At 39.0% G+C, this 19,230-nt stretch overlaps 2 protein-coding genes across 2 annotated transcripts; both read right to left on the minus strand.

The window, feature by feature from the left end:
- Window positions 1-246: 246 nt before the first annotated feature.
- LOC139952724 (macrophage mannose receptor 1-like) lies at window positions 247-5,727 on the minus strand. The gene is made up of 6 exons (XM_071951925.1): window positions 5,549-5,727; window positions 4,372-4,640; window positions 3,329-3,518; window positions 2,615-2,838; window positions 836-839; window positions 247-256 (listed from the first exon to the last, which is right to left on the minus strand). Exons 1-6 carry the CDS (start codon window positions 5,725-5,727, stop codon window positions 247-249), a joined length of 876 nt encoding a protein of 291 aa, XP_071808026.1.
- A 2,910-nt stretch (window positions 5,728-8,637) lies between these two features.
- On the minus strand, window positions 8,638-18,014 carry LOC139952749 (guanine nucleotide-exchange factor SEC12-like). The gene is made up of 11 exons (XM_071951975.1): window positions 17,995-18,014; window positions 17,196-17,339; window positions 16,327-16,436; window positions 15,945-16,096; window positions 15,266-15,543; window positions 14,779-14,862; window positions 13,966-14,093; window positions 13,254-13,424; window positions 12,704-12,776; window positions 12,252-12,411; window positions 8,638-11,684 (listed from the first exon to the last, which is right to left on the minus strand). Exons 2-11 carry the CDS (start codon window positions 17,313-17,315, stop codon window positions 11,593-11,595), a joined length of 1,368 nt encoding a protein of 455 aa, XP_071808076.1. The 5' UTR covers window positions 17,316-17,339; window positions 17,995-18,014; the 3' UTR covers window positions 8,638-11,592.
- Window positions 18,015-19,230: the final 1,216 nt, after the last annotated feature.

Raw genomic sequence — 19,230 nt, forward strand, 5'->3', positions numbered from 1 at the left:
CGTTGGTTGCGGACGTGTGGGAAATCACCCAATTAGGCACTCGCACTACCCTTGAACCTGCCGCAATTTACAATGTAAAATGGCGTTTTTAGAAATTGATGTGTTAGTACCTTCTTTTGAGGCCAGATTTTCTACTAAATTAAATCGCGAAAGGGGCATTTTTTAGTGCAATTCGATAGAATAGGCTTCAATGCGTTTTCTGGTGTAAAGATTTCCAATGGATTTATTCACGTTCAATTGGAAAATTTACGTGCAACTAAAAATCAGAAAAAAAAATAATCACAACCTAAAATTAACTGAGTTTTACTACAAAATCCATAAGTTTTCATTTTATTTACGTTGACACAATTATAACTTGATATGTAATCTTCAATTTTTGAGAAATACGTCAAAAAACAACATCGACTTCAGGCGGAATTTAGAGTATAAACTTGGTGGTCAAAGTAACAAATTCTGCAGCCGACGCCATGATTTTTTTAAGTTTCGTTATTGTTTTTGTTCAACTCCAAAACATTATTCCAGAAAATCGTTGGTTTTTAGTTTACATGAACTGTTAAATGACCAAAATACTCACAAATTAGTATTTTGAAGTTGCATGACCTCAATGGATGTTTTCAAATATCGTTTAATTCATAGTTTTGAAAGTAGTTTTTGACACTAATAATATCCAGGCTCAACGAACGACGACCGGAAGGAGTCACAACCGGCGACTTGGTGCACCCGGGAAATAAAGTAATTCCCTCCCCGGTTGAAAACTCCCCGAACCATCCCAGATCACTCATACAATCCCCAAATTAGCCAGATGGAATCCAAGATTAATTTCTAATATACTTACCGATCTAAGAAATAAAATAAAAACATTTTTCTTGTTTGATTCACATTCATATTGGTTTGGACAAAGGGAAATGTGGAGGACCCAACACCTGACTTTGATTTTCTGTTTCTTTAATTTGGTCTCGGCCAACAAAGTACGTCCCGAGTTTATCATTGGCTTTTAACATGAACATGGTTATTTATAGACTTAAGTGGAAGCAAACAACATTTATAATGGCTATACTATTTATAAATGTTAGAACATCCATTCTATTTGCAGGAATTATGAGGCTTTTGTGGGTAAATCAGCCGATATGCCTGTGGATGATGTAGAGCCCTAGTTAATAATTGAGCTCAATAATCTGTCGCCGGAAAAAAAAAAAAAATGTTCTCGGCCCGGTGCCAGGTCTAGGCACAATAAGTTTTAAAAAAGGTCAGACCTTAGGCCTATATTTATTATTTTGTTCCAACTTATTAAATCTCAGGTAACTATTTATTGCAATTTTCTCCGATATGTGATATAATTACCGGTAATTGATAAAGAGATGGACAGAAAGAGAGGCATATGGGAAGCAAGCCTGACCTGTTGACGAGCAGGTCAGAGAGAATTAACATTAATTTTTGTTCTGTATGAGTGCATCAAAATTTTCAATGTGTCGTATAGTGCTTTTCAATGTGGAATTATGTCTTCTAAGCCAATTAACAAAGGGAATCCTTGAAAACAAAAATCAGGAACAATAATCTCAGTTTGGCAATGCTATATACTTAACATAATAAAAATAAATCACCCGGGACAATATTGGGTGTTGGGGTGGGGCCGCGGGGAGATGTCTTAGACAAGGTATTGAATAAAACCGTTTACAAAATCTAGTCGCCGCGTGAAATTGTTTATTTTGGTGAGGAATTGGGTCTAAATTTGACAGTTCCTTATCATACATGTATAGCTCAAGTCAAGCTTCTCTCGGCAAAGTTTAGGTCACGGCCGCCGCTGATGACCGTGCGCACCGGCTTGCAGAGCGGTCGGCCGGGCCCAATCGAGGAACCTCGAGGAACCTTGTTCCTCTTTCGCAGTGACGCACACCACACGTTTTATTTCTTGGGGCAAGTAGGGCAATTATTTTATTTCTGACCTCCCTCCATGTGCAGAGACGTGTTTTTCCGCAGTGATTTTTTATTCTAACAACACCATAACTGAAGTATTTTTGTTAATTCGATTATGACCTACTAATCACACTAATTATAGATCACACAAGTACAACTGGTGGTTTCCTTTATTAATATTATCCACCCGATCAGATCAGACACTATTATTAGACGACCAGTGAGCACCCAGCAAAATGATTTTAATGGAATTTAAAAAAATACTGCAAATTTTCAAATTACAGCATGATCCATTATCCACACAAGCGCTGGTTTGTGCATGTTTTCACAAGAACACGCACACAAAGTTTAAGTTCGAAAATTACAACTTTTGGCCTACCTTTATTCTTGAGTAACGTCCAGGGACGCCAACATCACAGCCGCCTTGCATGCCGCCGTCGACATCGATCAGTTTCGACCAAGCTGTATTGTGGGGACGAGGCTGTATGCATCTGATGCACCACTCTAGTCTGTGCTCCTCCGTGTAAAGAACCTGTATTGGGTGAATAAGACGCCGGGTGCCGCGCAATCGCGCATACTTCAAACGCCCAAAGCGCTCCAATTTGTTTTGACCAGCGCATCTGACGTACAATAACAACAGACTATACGAAATAAACAAACAAACAGAACGAACTCATATAATATTTGCAACCAAACATACCTTGGAAATCCTTACACACAATGCCGTGATTTTCTGTACATGATTTTGCTTTGAAGAGACTGCTGTCAGTTTCCATGACGACGCAGTTATCGCGGCCAGTGTTAGTATTGGGCTCGCCGCTATCCCAGTTGAAATAAAGAGTAGCTCCTCCGGACGAATAGACGCTGCTGTAGTTTCCTGTACCGTGTTCTTTATACCAAATACCAAGCCAGATACTTGAGAGGCTGTTAAGAAAGAACAAAATCACAGTAGTCCATTCTTATAAAAAATAGTTAGTGTTTACAACAGCTAATAATTATTTTATCTATTTTAAAGGCAGTGGACACTATTGGTAAATACTCAAAATAATGGCATAAAACCTTTCTTGGTGACGAGTATTATTGGGGAGAGGTTGATGGTATAAAACATTGTGAGAAACGGCTCCCTCTGAAGTGCCATAGTTTTCGAGAAAGAAGTAGTTTTCCACAAGTTTGATTTCGAGACCTCAGATTTAGAACTTGAGGTCTTGAAATCAACCATCTAAACGCCCACAACTTCGTGTGAGAAGGGTGCTTTTTCTTTCATTATTATCTCTCAACTTTGATGACCGATTGAGCTCAAATTTTCACTGGTTAGTTATTTTATGCATAATGTTAAAATACCCCAACTGTGAAGGCTAGTCTTTGACAATTACCAATAGTGTCCACTGCCTTTAAATTGTTATTCTTTATTTACCCAGACAACTGTCCATTCAGCTTCAGAAAGTTGACATCTTCTGGCGAGTACGGGACCATCATTTCACCACCCTGACCCATCATTCCACCACCCTGACATTCTAAAATGACATCATCGAAGTTCATGTTGTTCCCACGTGGATGGAAAAAATAACAGGAATTGTTGTAGGGTATCCATGTTGGTAGACAATCTGTACAAAAATGACAATGTTTCTAGAGATAAATAATTATACCTATACAGAAAGTTCTCATGGATATCGGTGTACCTTTACACGAAGACAGTTTGGGGTTGATAAAGACAATTGACTGGAGCGGGATTGAAACAACGCCAAACTGCGCTAGCATGACGGTCTCACTGTTTGTCAAAAATTTTGTGCGGGTGTGGCTTTAAAAAGATTTAAAGTCACTAGTGACTCACTACGTAGTTTTTTAGAATATACAGCCTACCGGCCAAGCTGAGACTAATAGTTAAGTTGTACAATGACCCGCAGTAGATTTAACCCATGCATAATTATGCTCCAAATTCTATACATCCTCCACACCGAAATAAAGGATTTTGACGTCTGAGAGGCTTTCAAACGTTTCATGCCAAAACGTTTGTCAGATTGAAATGTTGTTGACTCCCTGTCTCTGAAACCACATTCCTTCAGGAGTGAATTGTTTATCGAAATGCTTCATAAGTCAGGCCCGTTTAACCAGGCCGGGTAGACGGCGGGGGGGGGGGGGGGGGGTTACTCTCTTAGAGTGAAAATTTCACCCTCTTGTCCGAGTGGTGTCAGGTTCGCTCTATTGGAAGTGAAAGTCAATCTGTGTCACTCCTTTTGAGCGAACTTCACTCTTATAGAGTTGAAAGTACCCGTCTTTCACTAATATCACCCGTCTTTCCCTATTACCCGTCTGTCACTCTCACTCGAGTTATCCGCCATCATGCTCTTTGCAAGAGTGGTACGGCGGACAAAATTAGTGTTTTTTTCACTCCTTTGTTCTATAAAAAAAGAACCATGAAATGAAGTCAATGTATTCAGGGTTTGGAAATTGGAATACCTTTTTGTGGATCATCACCGCCAGGTATCAGTGCCTCACCGATCGGGGGGATCGGGTCAGGAAGACTGCAGAGCACGCCTTTCCCGCCGTGGCAAGCATCGTGATCCCACTCCCCGTTTTCGGAGTTTCGGACAGCGCAGTTCTTGTTACTGTCTACGGGTGCTGCGCCGTCCTTCCAGGCGGTGTAGGTCAAGCGCTGTCCGGTCCGGAGAGAGGTGAACGTCCCTTCGATCAAGACATCGGAAATACCGAGCCAGTGGTTGCCAGATCTAAAAACAGACAATAAGCAATTCAAAAAGTCGTCAGCTTTTAATAAGCCGAGACTTTTAAAGGCACATGGATCAGTTTGGTTATTGTCAAAGACCAGTATTCCCACTTTGTATGCCAACATATTATGCACGAAATAAAAAACTCTGTGAATTTGGACTCAGTAGGTCATCGAAGTTGCAAAAGAATAATGAGGGATTTTTTTTGGTATGCTTTCAGATGCCTATGAAAAACTTCAGGCCTGAGAAGACTTTTAGTAGTTGAGTGAGAAATTACATTTTCCTCAAAAACTACGTTACTTCAGAGGGAGACGTTTCTCACATTATCAATAGCTCTCCATTGCTCGTTTTACCAAGTAAGTTTTTTTGATGCTTGCCAACCATCGGGTGCGTTCGTTTAGCTTCCCTGGGGTCGATTTCACAAAGGGTTAGGACTAGTCCTAACTTAGGACTAGTCCTAGGAGATATACAAATTGCATGGATAGTCCTAAGTTAGGACGAGTAACTGGTCCTAACTCGAGATAAGACTAGTCCTTACTCTTTGTGAAATCCACCCCTGGGTCGACCCCGGTGTGTGGCGTGTTTTTTTTTCCCAGGACAAACGTGTGCAGATAATTACCTACGTTCGTCCTGGGATAAAAAAACGCCACACACCGGGGGTCGACCCACAGGGAAGCTAAACGAACGCACCCATTATTTTGAGTAATTGCCATTAGTGTCCAGTGCCTTTTAAGGTAAAGTAATTTTTTGAGTATTTTCGTTTACATTTTTTGTGTGTACAACCATCAAGTTCGTTCAGACTAAAACATTCAAAAAACTGTTAAAAAAATCTTTCAGCAAAAATCGGGTCATGAAAGTTTAATGAACAAGTTTTTTTTCATCAGTTGTTAAAAGAAAACATAACTACATACAGATCATCAGCAATACTCATTAGTCGTTGAACAATGACGTCATCGCTAGCATTGGTGAGTTCTGCCACGTCCGCTAGGATGTGAATCGCCCTGCATTTCACTCTCGCCTCGGTCACAGTGTCGGCGTCGTCTGCCTTGTCCAGGACCATAAACCGAAGTCCTGTTTCGTTGTTGGTCATGTTGTATATTGGACCAATGGCAAAACATCCTGCGAATAAAAGGTGGACAGAAAGTCTCAAAAAATGTTTACATTACGCTAAACAAATACAACAGGGGACCCACTCTCCCACCCCCACCCCCAACCCAACCCCAAGAAGGGGGGGGGGGGATAAGAAAAACAATAACAATCTGTATCTCACTAAACGACTTCATGCCACAAAAGGTAAACAATCCTGCAAATGAAAAGTACAAAGCCTCGAAAATACATCATAAAGTTCTAAACAGATGCTGCTTTGAAAGGCTGTCTTATCATGTAATTGCTTGCATGATTGCGTTATTTGTGTATTTCTAATGCCACTTTAAATTATTATTTCACAAAAAATTTAAACATTGATTAAAGTCCGAGTCTAAAAGAAAATTGTTTAAATATTTTTAAGAGTTTATACCTGGTGCAGTCAATAAGACGATATGCAGAACTGCCACACATGTGAATGTTCCCAACTTCTTCATCATGCTTTATAGTGGAAGGAAAAAAAAATTAAAAACCCAAATTACAATAAACCAATACAAAATAAAGAACTCAAATTGTTGCAGTTTGCGCAACCTCCGTAAACACTTTAACAACTACACTGCGGACAATCTCATATAAATATTTCTATTTAAACTCAGTTTTCCGCGGCTACTTTCAATGAGACTTATTCAATTTTAAGACACTGGACACCTGTGGAAATAATTGTCAAAGACCAGTATTCTCACTTGGTGCATCCCAACATAATGCATATACAAATCTGTGAAAGTGTTGACTCCATTGGTCGTCGAATTTGCCTTTGAGCCAAAAAGGCTCATTAGGGAGACAGCACATCAGACAAACTCAAAACACTGAAACGTAAATTAAAAACCCACATACCTCTCGAAACCGTCACTCTCTAGTCTAAGTTGTGTCGTTTTTGTTGATCTTAAACACACTCTGAACTATAGTCGGATGGTTAAAGACAATGATCTGTCGTATTTAACTTGTGTCACTTTATTTTATATCTTGGGGCAGGCCTTGATCCACCCACTTAGGGTCGGAGGGGGGGGGGGGAGGGTTCGATCACACTCAAGGGTGAGGAGGGACCCTGCAGCTGGATCAATAAGCCACGCTGCACAACACTCAATGTCACTCCTTCACTGCTGGGGGGAGGGGGGGGGGTTAATTTTTTTCTGCCACTAATATTTTTTTTTGCAGTAAGGTATTTGTTCTGCGCTACGAAATTGCCACTGCTTTTCAATCGGGAAATTATTTTGTTCTTCTAAATCGATCAAAAGAAGGAAATCCTTAAACAAAAAATCCGGACAACATTTGTGTCGGTGTCAGATGCAATTGTGCCCGCCATGCAATACTGTCCGCTACGGACACTTTTGCATATGCAATTGCAGCGAATACACAACGGCCGAACATTTCCCATGTCATTCATGTAAACAAAATGGCGAACGTGTTCCGTCGACTAAGGGCGTTTAATTTACTGCAAGGACGGTTTTGCACGGGGGCGGACACAACTGCATATATAAATGTGTCCAGGCGGTCACAATTGCATCATGCAGAAGCGTCCGGGCGGACACGATTGTATATGCAAAACCGTCCGGCTGACATTATTGCATATGCAATAATGTCCTCCGGATAGTATTGCGTAGAGGACAAAATTGCATGCGACAACGGCAATTCTATATCACAGAAACCAGTGGCTGATGTGGGACACCAACGGGTGAGGAGCAATCAATAAACCACGGTGAATAACCCTCAATGCCTTGCCTCAATGTCACCCTTCACCTGGAAGGTTTCAAAGCCTCCCCGTATAAAACGCCCACCGAGTAGAGTACTAATATTAATTGGTTTTCGGGAGAGTGCCAGGAGAGTGTACGATCAGTTTATTGTTCCGCTCGTTGGTTCACAATACACAAAACATACTGGATTTCTGGAAATTTTATCCAATTATGTGGATACGTCTTATGAAGACTATTAAAAAAAAATAAAAAAATCGGGCATTAAAGTTGGGGATTTTTTCTTCTTTAATTGCGATAGGCCTAGTTAAGAATAATAAAACTATCAATATACATTACCTTGCCTTAAATTAAATGGACGTCCTTTCAATGGTTGTTATAGCCACTTACAGTATCTCATCAAGTATGAATTTAATAGCAGTTTCCTGCAACAATGCTAAATCAATCAAATTAATTGCAAAAGTTAATTGCTGGAGTCGAGGGTCAATTATGCATCACTCATCCGGATCCTTGCATGTTTATTGAGCGTTCGCAGACAGAGTCAAGTGGAGAATAATACAATTGATGCAGGGGCAAGGATGGTTTCGGCAAAACATCAATCAACAACAATACCAACAATAAACTGGGCACGTGACTGGCTATCCAGGTTGCCATAGAGATATATAATTACATTTTGAAAAGGTATTTGGTTGACTTGAGCAAGTTCAAACCTTTCATCGGCAATTGTCAAAGACTATCTTTCACAGTTAGTGTATCTCAATACATGCATAAAATAACAAACATGTGAACATTTGAGCTCAACCGGTCGTCGAAGTTGCGAAAATGAAAGAAAAAACACACGAAGTTGTGTGATTTCAGATGCTTGATTTCGGGACATCAAATACTAAATCTGTGGTCTCGAAATCAAATTACTTCTTTCTAGAAAACTACTACACTTCAGATGGAGCCGTTTCTCACAATGTTTTATACTACTAAACCTCTCCCTATTACTCGTCACCAAGTAAGGTTTTATGCTAATAATTACCACATAGTGTCCACTGCCTCTGCTCTTGGCTTCCATTTAACTTTAACGCACGGTCTACTGCACAAAGGGGGGGGGGGCTTACGAAATAATGATTCATTGTGGACAATGGCAGTTATTTCATAGAACATTTTGCACCATAGCAAAATCTTTATTACAACCATGTTTGTAATCAATCAAATCAAAATAATCAGAGATATAAACACAGTTGGAGTTATCTATCATGTTCCGAAATCATTGAACTCACTCATGATCAATAAAGCATAATCACGTTAAAATAATTAACAGTTAATTAGTACTGTTTTAAACTAGTGATGTCTGCTACAACATTAGGCTATATATAATAATATTTTGAGTAATTTTACGATGAAATAATATGTACAACAGTTGTCCTTTATTTTTGTATTTACAGTTCATGGATAGGGTGGGGTGGTAGTAATATAGGCACTACACCTCATACAACAGAAAACACTAAGAAACATTTGACGTTTCTGAAATACTTTTCTCTGAAAAGAAAACTGCCCTGGAATGCTATCAAAAGGGCGCTAACATTTAAAAAGTTGAAATGCTTACAGAATCGCACAGCAGGAATGTTTCTAGTCTGTCTTCTTCACTCGTTACTTCTTTTAAATAAAACCTGTCAGTATTTCATAATGGGTAAACGTTTCATTCTATTCATTTTGGTTTCTACCCATATACATGTACACCGATGTGTGTTAGCACTACTCACTACCCGAGTTCTGTGGAAAAAAGCACAGGCATATTAAATCGATTCTATAATGATGAGGCTTTGCATCACACCCGCGCCTGAAACTAAAAACTGCGTGCGCAATTTTTTTGCCTGTCACCGCTTTTTAACTTAGAGTTACAAAAATGGCTCATGTTTTGTATGTTGTACGTTTTGTTTTTAACAACAAATAACATCGTTAAAGACATTGGACACTAAGACAAGTCTTCCCACTTGGTGTATCTCAACATATGCATAAAATAACACACCTGTGAAAATTTGAGCTCAATTGGTCATCGAAGTTGTGAGATAATAAAGAAAAAACACCCGTCACACGAAGTTGTGTGCTTTCAGATGCTTGATTTCGAGACTCTTATGTTGCAAGTCTCCCTTTCCAATTCAAAATGTCTGTCCTCATTTGAGTCAACCCCATAAATACTTCATAATGTGTAAAGTAAGTCCACAAATTATGTTCTGCACATCAATTCTCACAAACAACCTAGTTCAATGAATTGTTAATGTATTCTCCCTCTACCAAGGCCTTTTAATTACCAATGATGTAGCTGTAGTAATGAAAAACTTGCAAGTCTCTTTACATGGCTTAAGATGTTTGTTCTCATTTAAATCAATAAACCCATACATGTTTCATAGTACTGCTAATTTGGCGTGAGAATTTGACAGATGTGCATGTCTTCAGGAATTCTTCTATTCAAAAAGGTTTTGAAAATGCATAAAAAGGGCAACTACCACAAGCATTGAAAACAATACAACAGTGTGGAGAAATGAGAAGCTGCAACTATCGAGTTCAGGTTCCTTGCATACACCCATCGATTTTAAATGTTGATTCTCATCATACGAACAAAGGTACCAGTCTATTTTTCCTCTCAGCCTCACTTTAGTTTTATTGATTTTAAATGGGAAAGAAAACATGTCCGCTTCTTAGAAAGAGTGCATATTATTTCTCCTTCACAGTGAATAATTTGTGTAATTATTAATTGCGGCCTTGTCTCGGCAATCAATAAATATAGACTCACTGGAGTAGACTTTAGGTTGGCAACCGCGTAATTGCTTGGTAAAGAAAATTGTAAAGGGCACACGAAATTGCCACAACGATGGTATGTGTATTTTTAGGCATGATGTTTGGTCCTTTGGAAAAGAAGTAGGGAACATTTTATCGAGTACTGTACATGGACTGACATACATGTACACATGATATTGACTTTAAATATACATTCCAGAAAAGTTTGTCCCAAGTAAAAATAAAAATAAGAAATCGGACTCAAAGGGTGTGTACATTATTTATAAGATGAAAATATAAATGTTCACAGATTTGGACATTACTTAAATGGTATAAATATAAGGCCTAATGGTGGGAAACCTCCCTTGAAATAGTTTTGATTAAAATGCTACAGTTTTTAGGAAAGGAGTAAATCAATAATATTGTTCTTTGTGACAGGAGATAATTTTATGTGCAACCAAAAGCCTGCTATAATCATGGCCACACATCCCCCTTTAAACAGCACTGTTATACTTGGCCCAACTATGCAATAATAGTGCATATTAACTTTCAAAGTTGTTATATTTTTAACAAAAACAATAAATAAACATGAAATACATGTAGTTAACAGCACACTCTTATCATGACCAATCCAATCCCCACATAATACACATCTGTTATGAAAATCCAGACAAAAACAAGAATTGGTTGTCGCCAAGGGATTGATTGAGAGATACTTTCTGTTTTAAACAGAAGAGAAAAAAACAAATCATAAAAAACATGACTTTCATCAATACACTACTAATTCTGGATTCCTGGAAATATTTATGTTCTTTTTGAGGGCAACGGCCTGCTGTGTGACCCCTAGAGGGTGCAATAGAAACGGCAGTTAAGAAAGTCACATTCTGAAGATACACCTTGATAATCAGATTCTCATTTGAACTTGTACTTCAACGCCTTTAGCCCAAACACTTATAGATTTTGTTAATCAAGTGTTTATTTATGATGATGGTACAAGAGCCCAACACTCACTGCTTTGCAAGGCCGGCACGAAAAAAACCCTAGGATTACTCAGGTGGTATTCAAACAGCACATTAATTAACGAGGTACCAATTCTACTCCAATATTTCATCACACCAGACCAACAAGGACGCCCACCATTGCGCTGGAAAGATCAAGTCCAGGAAGATGTCCAAATTCCACTTCCTGAGGCGGAGCAACTAGCGCCAAACAGACTTGAATGAGGACCGTTACCCAAGGAGGCTAAGGGACACCTTGTCCCAAGGAGCTAAGTCTCAGGTACCAAGTTGTCTTATTCCTGAAATTAAAAGTCACCTGAATCATCAAAAATAATCTGCTGAACCCTTAGAGGTCAGAGTTCAAAGGTTAAATCCCAGAGCACCTAGTCCGGTGATGATGAGCACGATGAGGAGGAATGCACCGACGAACATCAGCCAAGCTGGAAATTCCACTGCGGAGAAAAATGAACGAAAGACAGAAACATTTGTAAGCGTCAATGTAAAAAATGCAAGAATGAATAAATAAATCAAAAATAAGTTTCTCAGATTGTGTATTCTACCGGCTGATTACTCTTTCTGCAGGGACAGAACCACTCTGGAGTTTCAGCGATATCTCAAAAACGCTACCACCTTATGAAATGAAATTTTCACATGCTAGTTCTATTGTATTTATTGTTATCTACATGTATATATTCATTTACACACCGATGTGTGTAAGCACTGTAAACTCAGTACTTTCACGAGCTCTGTAAAAAAAAATCACAGGCATATTACTCTGGTGGGATTCGAACCCACGACCCTTGCAATTCTAGAGCAGTTTATACTAACTAGAGTATTATTATACTTGTGATGTTTTTCACAGAGCTCCGGAAAGTACTGAGTATACAGTGCTATGAAGAACCAATATAAATATTCTTTATCCCTGTTGCAAATTTCTATCTATTACAGTTAAATAGTATTTAAAAACAATTGAACGTTTTTAAAATCTAAAGGTACGTATTGTCTAAAACAAAACTTACTTGAGGGCTCGATAGCAACAACTGATACTTTTTTATCGGCTGAAACACTCAAGACGGCCGTTTCCAAATCACCAAGTAGCTCTCTGGTCGTCTTGGTCATCGGAATAAAACACAGACCCGTCACGAATATCCCATGGACATCCCTCACTAGGCGGAGTTTCTGCAAAATAGAAATGTCAAGAAATAATAACAATAATAATACATTTTATTCCAAGCTGTAAGATAGAAAATAATAAACAAGAGCATCGGAAGGTTTTTTCCAATACTGTTAGAAAATAGTTAAAATCAAAATCAAAATGTCAAAATCATGGTCAAAAAGCAAAATAAAAATGACAAACACAATGGACAATTCAAATGCTCAAATACACACAAGGCTTACACATTCTGCTTGTACCAGCCTTGTGTGCGTTTATTTTACAGTACTGTTTTTAAATGGGTTCATACCAACTTACTTTTAAACTGAAAGAGATGTAGATTCCAATAGAACCTCCCATTGTTCCCACGCCTACATAATTACCGCTATGACTGCAATGAATTAGAACAAAATTATTATTATTATTAAGTATTATTTTTACAGGGTAGCCCCATCGTTGTCAAAAACACTGTTTTCATGGGGGGGGGGGGGGTGGGGGCTGTAGAAAAGCAACACATAGAACAAGGAGGAAGTGGGGTACACATCCCAACATCCCCCATGATCTAGTGTGGTGATTTGGTCAGGGCCCAATTTCATAAAGCGCTAAGCACGGAAATTTGCTTAGCAAGAAATATATTTCGTGATAAAAACAGGATTACCAACCAAATTTCCATTTGTTGCATTAAGCTTGTTACCGGTATTTAGCTGTTGTTTGCTTATCCTGAAAATCACGTGGAAATTTGGTTGGTAATCTTGTTTTTATCAAGGAAGAAATTTCACGCTAAGCAAATTGCTGTGCTTAGCAGCTCTATGAAATTGGACCCTGGTGATCTGGATGAACACAGCCTAAGTGATGATGGCCATCTTACCTAATGTTTATTGCTGACAGTGCATCTGTTCCTGTACAGACTGTCTTCTCTGTGGTGAACTTGAGGGAATTCCATCGTGTCAGATAGGAGCTCTTCTTTTTGCCTTGGACTCGAGGGACGTGAATTGTGTACATACTGGACTTACTGGGGTCATTCTCTATGAAACCAAACCTAGAAAAAAAAGTACACACAAAAGGTCTAACATGAGGGGTTAAAATTTCAGGAGGCATGTTGAAATGATGACATTGCTGTTGATGGTTAACCACTCATCTTATATACCGCCCTCTATTGACAAAAAAACAAGTACACACAAAAGGTCTAAAATGAGGGGTCAAAATTTCAGGAGGTATGTTAAAATGATGACATTTCCACCTTTTGGTAACCCCTAGAGTTATATATTTATAGGACGGGAGGAGGAAACCTGGTAGACCTGCACTAACGTACACTGACATTCTTAAAATGGACACGGGTCTGGAATCAGCAGATTCTAAGTCGGCAATGGGGGACATAAGGCTTGGGGGAACCATCGGATTCAAGGACATCACTCGACAAGCAAGTATGAAAGCAAGATAAAAGTTTAACTATAAACAACGAGAGAGACCTATTGGGAGCATGACATGATTTGAACAGAGAACATAAAGTTTGCTTAGCTGTATTAGATAAAATTTGCTTAGCTGTATTAGATAAAATTTGCTTAGCCAACTGTACTCACCTACAACATCTGACCCTGTACCCACTGGCTTGCTCGGCAGGTAACCCATCCCATTTCAGATCGCAAACTTTGCTTCCGTCTATTGTTTTCCACACTGAAGCGGTTGAATCTCTAGACACGGATACCAGCTATAGGGCCAAGTAAACGAAAAGATTTGTTGACGGTCTGGGTTCTATAACGAGAGCCTTTCTTCTGGGAATTTTATCTTCTTTGATTAAAAGCTGGCCGCCAGTAGTACCACAATTTAAAGTGGCCAACAACTGTTCTATTTTTGCTACAAAGAGAGGATCAGAAAAAATATCGATGGCCCATTCCACAGAAAGTGGTCCTGGACATTGAAACAACTGTTCTATTTTTGCTACAAAAGAGAGGATCAGAAATATATCAATGCGGTCTCTCATAAAAATGCATTTACTGATACATTTGTCACTCGGTTCCTCTTGTCCTCGTTAAGACTTTATGTTTGTCAACTACTCCTGCCAACCTGACAAAGTTACAAACATAACACCCAGACGTCGACAACCACCGATAGAACCTGTACAAATTTAATTTGTGTATCTCAAGTCAACAGTGTTGAAGGGTCACTGAGCGAGACAGCGCTATCATTTATCTACCGGGGTAAAATTGAACCCTGCCCAGGACTAGGGTTAAGCCACTACTTTTGGTGTTAGCATGGAACTGGGTTAACTTTTCTCTGTGTTAGATATTGTAGTGTGAAAGGAATTATAACATTCAAAAACGAATAGCGTTTGAGGTTTACAGGTGAAGTATGTACAGATAAGGAATTCCGAAGAAACGATTGTTTATCCTTACCCTGTTTCCTAGGGGATTAATGATGATGTCATCCACCTCTTTAGAGTGAGCCTTGATCTCGTACAGCTGCTCACAAGAAGGATACTTAAAGAGGAACAAGAAGAAGACATTAATTGAAAATTGTCTAGTAAAAGAAACGTCCTTATCCTCCTGGGCAGAATTTCATAAAGCCTGTTAGCAAAAAAAAAATAAAAAATTGCTTAGCACAGAAAAGTATTGCTTAACAGAAACAGGTTACCAGCCAACTTACGTTTGGTTTACATTGTTGTGACTGGTGTCCCACTCAGTTTTTTGCTTAGCAAAGAAATTTGTCAAGCAGTATTATCTGCTTAGCAGCTCTGTGAAAAATTGGGCCTAGATTGTGGGTTCTCCCCGTTTTGGGTTTTCCTCCCGCATCTAAAACGGAGCGTTTCTTCTCGTATCATACTCATCTGTTATTGGCGCTAATTGTGCTGGTGGTGTGTTATAAATAAAACACTTTACTTACAGACCACATTCGTATGTGCCCATCGGCTCCAGCCGCAGTGAAAAACAGTCCATTTGGAGAGAAGCAGACTGTCTTCTGGTACTTCTCACCCTCGGTGAAGTCCGTCTGGACCGACTCTAACCTCTCAATCTCAAACGTTGTCACAAGGGTGGGCTCTTTGGAATTATTGTCCGATGGTTTAGAGTCTTCCTCCGTCTCTTGGGGCTTAGTACTTGGCTTGGAGTTGTTTGCGTTGGTGGGTTGTTTGGAATCCTTTCCCTTCTTTCGTTTTCTTGTTCCTGGTACAAAAAAACGTGGACAGGGAAACAAAGCAATCGCAATACTTATTGGGCAGTATACACATTTGAAACTACTGCTTTGCGGTTAGACATAATGCTTAATTTACATCGGAACAGTTTATTTCCATGAAAATATTGACCTGTATTTTCACCCTTTTCTCAAAAACTTGATGACTAATGAAGCTGAAACTTCTAGAGGTAAATTATATTACAAACATCTTCATTCACAGTAAATAGGGAGTCATGTCATGGTCAAAAACTGGATCTACGAAAGGTATCAAAACCCTTTAACAAGGAGAAAAATACAGCATTTTAATGTTGACCAGGCAGGCTTGAAAAGATCTAACATACAGAAAAAAGTCTGAAAATTCTCATCTCTGAATCAAAATGTTGTCTCTCACCTGCATCGTTTCCTTTATCGTTTTTATGGGTTGTTTGAGAAACCCCTACGTCTTCCCCATCTTCTTCCAACACTTTTGTAGCTTTGACAAATTTATAGAATTGACAGTTTTCTTCTTTTCCCGTTGCTAGAAGGTACTCCTTGCCATCAAACCTGTAGAGTGAATCAAAGGCACTGGACACTATTGGTAATTACTAAAATAATTGACTTACTTTGTAACAAACAAATGAGAGGTGTTGATAGTATATACCATTGCGAGAAATGGCTCCCTCCAGTCTGAAGTAACATAGTATTTGAGAAAGAGGCAATTTCTCACTCAAATAATATTACAAGACTTCATACCTGACAAATTAACTTGTCAATTTAAGCCTTACTTTACCTACCGTAAAGCAGCGTTCATGATGGCACTTCTGTCTTCCCCATTGTCTGTATCATATCTCAACTTGCTCTCGGTTAACAAACGGTGACCCCGTCGCTGCACCTCCAATATTTCCTTTAATAATGAAAGAGATATTTATTACACCAAGATTCTAAAAAGAAATTGTAATTTTTTAAATTTTATTTATTTATTAATTTATAATTTTTGTTTTTGGGGGGAGAGGGGGAAGCAGACCCACTTCACCATTGGGGGTGCACCCTGATGACTGAATAATGTAAATAGGTTAGATGTATGACTATGAAGTTCCGACTGCCGATGTCAAAAATCCTTTGATGGCATTCCTGACATTGACAATGACAATACAACTTCTATGACTTTTATGAGAGGTCAGCATGGAGACGGTAGTGAAACAATATTAATAGTCATTTAGACCTACTCATTCGTAGTTCTTTAAAAAAAATTAGGGGATTTGAATATATAACTTTCTCACTAGTCACTGGCATTGGGAAAAAGTTTTCGTATGGCGCCACCACTTTTTCATTCGATATGATTATGAGTGAAAAAGTGGTGGCGCCATACGAAAAATAATCCAAAACCAATGCACACAGTGCCCCCAGTGGGAATCGAACCGGGTCCCAGAGATGTAAGGCTAGGGACATGGGACAACCAGCCAGGGACAACTGACCGCGGAGCCATGGCATTGGAGTAGTACGCCCCGCCCACCTCGATCGTCATTCGATCCTCAAACAAGTGTCGGAAAAAGAGGCGTTTGGGTTAAACACATGATAAACTGTCAAAAAGAGCTCCCTTTTGAAGCTCAAATTGAACCTTTAAAAATTGATTTCTTTCAGATCTTAACAACAATTAACTCACTATTGCATTGGGAACACCCGTTCGTGCTTGACCACCTCCTCCGGCAACCAGAAAGTGTGTTTCGTCGACGCATTTTATGACATAGGGAGGAAAATCCAGGTCAGCTAAGTGGGTCGCCATCTTGCTTTCGCCACGATTACATCACTGGTACGCAGAGAAATTTTATTTCAACTGCAATGATGCAGTTTACTGAGCGTTTACCAGCTAAAAAGTCCGTTCTCCTCTTTCAGCGTTTAATAAAGTTGGTGTTTATTTTTGTATTATCTTAACAAATGTATAAATACAGTTTTAGAGTTGAATAATACATCAAAGATTTACTTATAATTATTAAAAACGCATTTATACAATATAATATGGTTCAATGTTAAAGTTTCTGAAGACAACCCATTTCCGTAGCAACGTTTACACATATCACGTGACTGACTGGGCAGCAGCTCGCCTGGTTGCCGTCGACAGACACGTAAAGTAATGGATTTAAATCAACCGGGAGCAGTGTAATGAATCATGATCAAAAAGTCAGGAATTTTAGTTGGAGCTAGTTGCGATAATCGTAACCCTCCTCCCGACGGCCGCCCAGGCCGGAGGGTTACGAGACTCGTTCGAGCGTAAACGGTTGATCTGGTCCAACACGTACAATTTGGACAGCTAGTCACCAGATTTGCCCCATTTTTACCACTTTTAAAAATCATGACACAAATTCTGAGGGTACTACCTTAATCCGCAACGTCTAATGCAGCCTGCCATAATACTCAAAACACCATTGAGGAAATATTTCGAAGAAAAATGGACAAAAACTTACCAGAATCGGAGCGAATTCACAGGTTCAAATGTCGAACCTGCGTGGGGCGGAGCTTCGGCTGTATGTGTGGGATGTGTGGTTCAAAAGGTCGTGGCAGTGCGTGGGGTGCGTTGTGTAGCCCGGCAACTGTGCACATATGTGCGGTCCGAGGCTATTCCCGCTTGCGGACTCACATCACTACACGGGCGGACGGGATGTTATACTTATCAGCAACAACACAGTACATGTGTATGTACATTTACATGGTGTACAGTACTGTGGTGCATATCATATACATGTACAGTGCATTGTCCTATTTTATATACGGGCCCTGATGACATGTCTTTTGATTTCCTTTTTTTTTTTTCATCTGTATTTTCATCAATTATTTATTCGTTTGTCCAGTTCCATTTTAATCTTTTTGGATTTTATATAGTGTCTTTTTTTATTTAAGAAAGTGTTGTGAATACACCATGAACAGACCGATTGCGATACCAATGTTTACGTATGATCACGTGACCTACATGCCTTTCGATTTCATAATTGTTTTTATCATTTGTATTTTCATTAATATTTCTGCTTCGTTTGTCCAGTTCAATTTGTTCTTTTTGTAATTTATATAGTGCCCCTTTTTTATATAATATTTTTTAAAGAAAGTGTTGTGAACTGCCTGTTTGTTTATTTCTAATCGAGGCCTACTTTTGTAAATGTAAAGCGCCGTGAGCACGTGAGTAATAATAATACAATGTAAAAAGTACATCGGAAGAATAAATAAGGAATAGTAAACTTGCGGCAAGAACCGTAAGCCGACGCCATGGTTTCGAAATAAGGACCTCTAAGTTTCTGTGCTCGCTTTACTTTTAAAAAAGCTTCCTCGCTCTATGTCTATAGATATGAAAATGACCCGCTAAAACAATTGTATTATACAATCTTGTATTTTAAACTTATCTGTGTATATTTATGACATTTTTAAAGTCTGTGCTTGATCTCCGACAAGCTTATTTTTTTCTTGAGTGATTTCGTTTGACCATCCCAGGTACATGTATTGGGGTTGTGATCGAGTGCGTTGTAGAAGCTCTGTTTATTTAGGGTTTTAAAATATCGTTAAACGTCTACCAACCTAAGGTTGTTTTAATCAGTTTGGAGCCACTATAAACAACTAAATTTACATGCAATGATATGCAAGCAAGTATGTAGCAAAACGAAATCACAGCTATTGTTCCAGTCACTGCAGCATGGTTACCGAAAATTAAAATG

The sequence above is a fragment of the Asterias amurensis genome, chromosome 20 (genome assembly GCF_032118995.1).
Source record: "Asterias amurensis chromosome 20, ASM3211899v1".
Classification (NCBI taxonomy): Eukaryota; Metazoa; Echinodermata; class Asteroidea; order Forcipulatida; family Asteriidae; genus Asterias; species Asterias amurensis.

What these genes read in the sequence shown, in the direction of transcription:
- LOC139952749 (XM_071951975.1), bottom strand. Translation starts at nt 17,315, where the DNA reads ATGGCGACCCACTTAGCTGACCTGGATTTTCCTCCCTATGTCATAAAA. An exon ending in ATCATGAACGCTGCTTTACG is followed by an intron (nt 16,097 to 16,326) that starts GTAGGTAAAGTA and finishes TTCACTCTACAG; the next exon opens with GTTTGATGGCAAGGAGTACC. An exon ending in GGCACATACGAATGTGGTCT is followed by an intron (nt 14,863 to 15,265) that starts GTAAGTAAAGTG and finishes TTCCTCTTTAAG; the next exon opens with TATCCTTCTTGTGAGCAGCT.
- LOC139952724 (XM_071951925.1), bottom strand. Translation starts at nt 5,727, where the DNA reads ATGACCAACAACGAAACAGGACTTCGGTTTATGGTCCTGGACAAGGCA. An exon ending in ATGAGTATTGCTGATGATCT is followed by an intron (nt 4,641 to 5,548) that starts GTATGTAGTTAT and finishes GTCTGTTTTTAG; the next exon opens with ATCTGGCAACCACTGGCTCG. An exon ending in CGGTGATGATCCACAAAAAG is followed by an intron (nt 3,519 to 4,371) that starts GTATTCCAATTT and finishes ATTTTTGTACAG; the next exon opens with ATTGTCTACCAACATGGATA.